The 6582-nt window shown below is 43.4% G+C and overlaps 1 protein-coding gene across 1 annotated transcript; it reads left to right on the plus strand.

Moving 5' to 3' along the window:
- Nucleotides 1-1485: 1485 nt before the first annotated feature.
- Nucleotides 1486-5283, plus strand: en2a (engrailed homeobox 2a). The gene is made up of 2 exons (XM_061965815.1): nucleotides 1486-2150; nucleotides 3328-5283. Exons 1-2 carry the CDS (start codon nucleotides 1649-1651, stop codon nucleotides 3651-3653), a joined length of 828 nt encoding a protein of 275 aa, XP_061821799.1. The 5' UTR covers nucleotides 1486-1648; the 3' UTR covers nucleotides 3654-5283.
- The last annotated feature ends 1299 nt before the right edge of the window (nucleotides 5284-6582 follow it).

The following is a 6582-nucleotide window of genomic DNA, read 5'->3' on the forward strand; positions in this document are numbered from 1 at the left end:
AACAATTCACTAAAACTATATTATGCACTTTTTTTTTTAGTTCCTTTTAAATGGATTTTTCTGTAAAGGCAAATAAAGGCTGAAATATTTAACATTTTAACGAGGAAAATGTTGTTTTAAGTCTTCAGCTTCAGTTTTTCTTGTAAAAAAACGACACCAAGTTTAAATGAAATTGTGAATTTAATCAGAAAATGTGTTTTATGCGAACAGGGCGCCGAAATGTTTAATTTAGGGTATTGTGGAAATGTCACCTTAAACTGGAATTATTTAATTTACTTAAAATAAAAAAATGTAAGTAAATGTTTTACATTTTAGTCAGAAAAAATACATGTATTTAAGTTTAAAAAACCGTTGAAATAAAGTTGAAAAATACATGTGTTATTGTGATTTTAGTATAAGGATATATTATTTTAAAAGTGGCAGCAGGTTGAGATGCAAAAACATGATAACAATATCAATTAATTGTACTTGTGTTACATAGTTGTGCTTTTGTGCAGTTGTGTGTCCTGTTCGTGCATTGTGTGCCGCTCATTTAGAGACTTCGAGTGGGAAAGAACACGGCTTGTTATGAAAACAGGATTTCAACACACTTAATAGTTGTCTGATATTTATATTAATTTCTCTCGCACACATAGATTAAAAGACAGAACTAAAAGTAAAAGTGCATATAAAAGTTGCACTTACCATTGCTGTCCAAAATGTCCTCGTTCCCCACGGCGGGACTTTCTGGTCCTCCTTGCAGTCCTGCATGAGGACTATACAGAAAGTCGGTCAGCAAAGTTGGGAGCAAAAAAGTTTTGTGTTTGGCGGCGCCGCGCATAGTGCAAGAAACACTTGCTGTGCATGAGTGCTTCCTCTTTAAAGGCGTGTGGACCAGCCCGGTTCTGCTTGACCTCCGCGGGCGGCGTCACCACATGCGGGACAACAAAGCACATTATTCTCGTTATTAATGCTGCTTAAATGTACAAACATTCCAGAAGTTGTCACATTCAAACACGTCGTTGCCATATTTTTTTTCATCAAAAATGAAAGCATTTACGAAACAACCACACACACAAACGTTTTATTTTGGAATTATGAGTTTTAAGGTTTTTAAGAACTTGTATAGGACGATATTTTGTTTTTAGTTTGAAGGCCGCGTGATGACGTCATGTGGAAAAAAAACAGCGCACGGCCAATCACGAAACAGAAGATAAATGTCTCATTTAAGTGACTAAATAAAGTGTATTTTCGCTGGCGATCAATAATTGAGAGAAGCTCGCCGCTGATTGGCAAGCGGGCAGAGTGGAGGGGGCGTGGCCGAGAGCCGAGAGTGTCCGTCACGTGGCCTGGTTCCTGGCTTCCCATTGGCCAGAGGCACGTGTCGGGGAGGACGGAGGGGGGGACGTCACTCAAGGGTGTCTCGTACTGAAAATAAGAAGTAAAGTCCACGGTGAGACTATTTTATTTACTTAGCCGTGTGCGCGCACAACACATTTGCGCAAATGGCTTCGGCGCACTGGTAGGCGCAAACAACCCAGGACTTTTGATGTCCGAAAAGTATGCTTTTCTCCGAGGTGTGCACGGCTGCACTCGCCACCGTTTGACTCGGCGCATCCCTGAAACGTGTTCATTTTGCGGCGAAGACGTTCGAAAGTGAAAGCGCGACATGGAAGAACGCGAGCGCGGCAACGGGGACGCGCTGGAGCGGCAGGAGGCGGCGGAGTCCAACGGAGCCATCCGGCCTCTCCTGCAGGTGCAGGCCGACCTGCAGAACCCTCACCGGGTCACCAACTTCTTCATCGACAACATCCTCAGGCCGGACTTCGGACGCAAGAAGGAGCCGGCCGCGGCCCACCGGGGCGAGAGTGCTCTGCTCGCGTCGCCGCCGGAGAGCCTCGGCAGCCCCGCCGCCGCGCCGCAGACCGAGCCGCTGGGAAGCACCGTGCCCACGGAGGGGACCTCCACGCCGCACGCCGTCACCGGGGCCAAGAAGCCCGCAGCCATAGCCGCCGAGGAGCCCCTGACAGCCCGCGGGGAGAGCGGGGACCAGTGCCTAAGCTCAGACTCGGACAGTTCCCACTCCAGCGCCAACGCAGCCCCGGCTCAGAAGCCCATGCTGTGGCCGGCCTGGGTCTACTGCACCCGGTACTCGGACCGGCCCTCTTCAGGTTGGTGCTCCCTCTTTGACGCACCGTAACACTGACCCGCTTTGCTTTGACCCACTTCCACACATCAGCAAAACTAGTACGAGGCTATCATTTTTATTTATTTATTTTTTTTCCGCTTAAAAAAATCATTTAGAACCATGCACGCACATTTTACAAATATTTAAAAAAACACGTCCACCTTATTTAAAAATAAATAAATAAATAAATAAAAATACCCGCAATTTGCAATTATTGCACGTGTCCTGCATGAAAATAAGCCCGTTGATGTTGTTTACGTGTTATTTGAGCGTGCTTTAGAAAAAAAAAAAAAAGTAAAAATGTATAGAAGCATAAAATAAGTGGAGCACAACTTGTTCTCATGCATTATGTAGCTGGAGGAGGCGACTACTACGAGTTGTAAGTTGTGTTAGTGTGTGTGTGTGTGTGTGTGTGTGTATGCGGGTGTGTGTGTAAGTGTGTGTGTTTCGAGAAAGTAATAAATACACGCCAGTGAAGCAAGGCTTTTCCACTGACAATTAATTAGAAAACAAAGCAAAGCTCCAAAGTATGTTCCTATTAAATTATTGTATTAAGTGTGCGGGGGGAGGGGCTTATTTCCGTTCAAGGACGTTGCACGTGCAAGTGCGTATTTTCCTCACACCAAATGTCAAACAACGTCGGTTGCATCGGTGAACCGGGTGCTGTTTATTGTTTATTATTTACCTTGGATCCCCATTAGCCGACGCACAAACGCCAGGCTATAGTCTTCCTGGGGTCCTTTTCAAAAAGTTCAGAGTGAAATAATAATACACAGATCCAGTTACAAATAGAAAAAAAGGGAAAAGAAAAAGAAAATTTCTCAAAATAATGATATAAAATAACAGCACACAGATAGTAACAGAACATGCGCAGATACAGTTACAATAAAAGAAAGGAAAAAGGGTAAGAAAAAGAAAATTCTCAAAATTAAAAAAAACAGTACACAGATCCAGTTACAGAACATATGCAAATCCAGTTACAATAAAAGAAAGGAAAAAGGAAAAAAGAAAAAGAGAAAAAAAAAACTGATAACATGAAAGATTAACTCTTCAGTCTAAAAAGTGACTATACATGTTTCTTGAATGCTTTTTTACTGGGAATAGTCCTAATATTTAAATAAAGAGTAATGAAATGTGTGTTCCTATACACCCCCCCGCAGGGCCCAGGTCCCGCAAACCAAAGAAGAAGACCACCACCACCACCAGCAAGGACGACAAGCGACCAAGGACGGCCTTCACAGCGGAGCAGCTCCATAGACTCAAGTCCGAGTTCCAGAACAATCGCTACCTGACCGAGCAGAGGCGCCAGAACCTGGCGCAGGAGCTGGGCCTGAACGAGTCCCAGATCAAGATCTGGTTCCAGAACAAGCGGGCCAAGATCAAGAAGGCCACCGGCAGCAAGAACTCCCTGGCCTTGCACCTGATGGCCCAGGGACTGTACAACCACGCCACTGTCACCAAGGACGACAAATCCGACAGCGATTGAAGTATACGTCCAAGAGCGCCACAACAAACGCGAGCCACAACAAACGCGAGCCAACCGATGATCACAGAGGAATATGAAGAAGGGCGCGCCTTCTTGCAATGCAATAATGTCATCAATACAAGGGCCAGTTCAAAGATATATACCAGCATCAATTGTTTAAAAAGAGATATTTCTGCAATATGGCGTCTGTAAAAGATGTTGTATAAAGTTGTCCGTTTGTTTATTTGTTTGTTGCTACCCCGTCCCCTCTATTAATCAACGAATGAATGCCATCCAATAATATGATTGTCATTGTTACATCTGGCACTTCGATCAGAAGAAACAAGTCCAAAGAATGTTTATTTTCCTGCTGCATCAAGGCTACTGTGAATTTAAATCACATTTTAAACTGCTGAATGAATCATGTATAAATAACAAGAGAGGTCTATAGCATTATTTTCTAACATGTCGCTTCTATAAATGTTTGCGTGTGCAGCTATTGTAGGTTTTTTTTGTTTTTTTATATAGCAATATCAATCACTGCAGTGTTCAATGACTGATGGCTGCTAACAAACAAGTAGCATTAAAAGAAGCATTCTGCAGGTTGTGTTCTTGGTAAATCTTCTACAGTAAATACATTTTATTACATCTTGAAAGAAGACATTTGTCGGTGACTGTATTCAAATGTGTATTTATATAGATTATATTGAAGAAGAAAAAAAAAATCCGATGACCAGTGTTGCTTTAGAGTAGATATCTGGGCTGTTTACACTGCTTGTTAATCTTGCAATAACGTTCCTTTTCTTTTGTTGTTTTGTGAATGGAAATGTGTCTTATGAGGCCTTTTGCATGAAAGCTGCAATTTGCTGTGCTGTACTGGGGGGTGAGGGGGGGGAAACTTTATCTTTTATCATATGGACAAAAAGTGAGCTAAATTGCAGATACCAAATTGTGGACTTTTTATTCCTCCCCTTCTCCCCCGCCTTTGCCTTTCAGTGTTTTTGTTGTGCATCTGCAAAAAAAAAAAAAAAAAAAAAAAAGAGAAAAAAAGTGTGTGTGAATTAAACAGAAGGAAAATCCACCAAACAGAAACACACTTTGCCTTAAAAAGTTCACATGTGGACTTTTTGTGAAAGAAAAAACTGCCGAATCAAGAGAAGCAGTATTACTTCAAAATGCAGACTATAGTTGGATGCCTTTACGAACACTGCTGGTACGACATTATGAATCTCATCAGCGTACATATATACATATATATCTATATCTATATATGAACAATGTTTTCCTGAAATTGCAGCACAGAGTTATAGATTACAGTGCTATTTTTTTCCTTTTTTTTTTCTTGGAAGTATCCTTTGCTAAAAAGAAAATGTACATAATTTGTATAACGTATTCATTGTGTAATTAACTGCCTCCTGGAAATTGAAAAAAAAAAGAGTGAATAAACCTTCAAGATTATACAAAAAATATATATTTTCCTGGTATTTCTATAAGAGCAAATGTTGCTGAGCTTTGGCAGCCATGACAATCAAGAAGAAACAATGCAGATTTAAGAGGGAGGGGAGATGTCCAACATTCAGATATGTCATTTTTCAATGTAGAATAGCACAATAATCCTTCTTTCCACGCAAACACCCACCCTTTCACAATCAAATTCATGGCGGCAGAGATTAAAACATTCGCACAAGGAGCCAAACATTATGCAAGAGAAAGCCTTGAACAATTCCCAAGCAGGTCCCCCCCCCCAACAATGGCCTATCTGCATTTTCATACTTGAGCCACTAGTCTTTGTTTGTGTTTCGCACCGCTGTCTTCGCCGCAGTCGGTCTTCCTCTCCCCCTGCTGGAAAATAATATAAAAAAAAAAAAAAGCTTCTGTCCAGAAATGGAAGTGGAAGGAAGCAAAGGGAGGGATGTAGAGAATGAGGAGGGGAGAGAAACCAAGGTCAAAGCCTGTCATGGCTGCAGGTGGCTGGTTTATACCCCCCACCCACCCCCTACCCTCCCTCAGTAACCCATTCTCCACACAGAGCCTTCCCACCAAAACTTGCATCCCCTTCTCTCACGCTCACACACATCTTACTATCAGCCCCCTTTATTATTTCCCTCCTTGCCTGACAAACACACACACACACACACACTTCATGTGTGCATGCACTTACCCGCTCCCGTGCTTCATGGAAATATTCGCAGACAGACGAGAAGCTTCCAGAAGTTCAGCCCGGGACACATAATGTCGCTGAAGATGAGCGAGGCGCCTTCTATTCCAGCATTTTTGCAGGCCCCAGACGTCTGTGTGTGTCCAGGAATAGCTTGCATAGTAAAAAAAAAAAAAAAAACTAAACAAAAAAAAAACATACAAGAAGGTCCCATCTAGGTCTGACCTCTCCCGGGCCATCCTCCGCCCCTGCGGTGTCGCTTTTCACACATGCTTCCTGCGGCCACAGTGGAATCTGCTCGGGCGTCGTGGCGGAAACATAATTAAAGTGGTGAAAGATGTAAAAGGTGAAGAATGGGGATGACATCAGGCCAATTTCACACTTGGCACTCCGATAGCCAGGTCCAAGCCAGGAGGATCTTGCCTCGCAAGGCAGATCAAAGCGAGGTGAAAGGACACCTAACTATGCTAATCCCCAGGACGAATATATTTTAATCTTGTTAGAATACAAGTTAATGCCGTGGCACGCCGACGGAACCTTCTTGGCGAGAACGTTTCGCTTCATTCGATGGCGTCCGGCCGGTAAACAAAAACTTTGCTGTACCAGCGGCGGGCAGATCGCGGTCACGGGCCGAGGTTTTCTTTGAGGTCCGTAAAGGAAAGGAGGTATTCTTCGGCCCCGGGGTCGTCCCTGCTCGCATTGAGGCGTTGGCTATGTGGAGCACCTTGGAAACCCTTGATCTCTCATGTATGGAAGTCAGGCCGCTGGTGCCTGCAGAGGTCTGACTGGGCA

Source organism: Nerophis lumbriciformis, linkage group LG07 (assembly GCF_033978685.3).
Source record: "Nerophis lumbriciformis linkage group LG07, RoL_Nlum_v2.1, whole genome shotgun sequence".
Lineage (NCBI taxonomy): Eukaryota > Metazoa > Chordata > Actinopteri > Syngnathiformes > Syngnathidae > Nerophis > Nerophis lumbriciformis.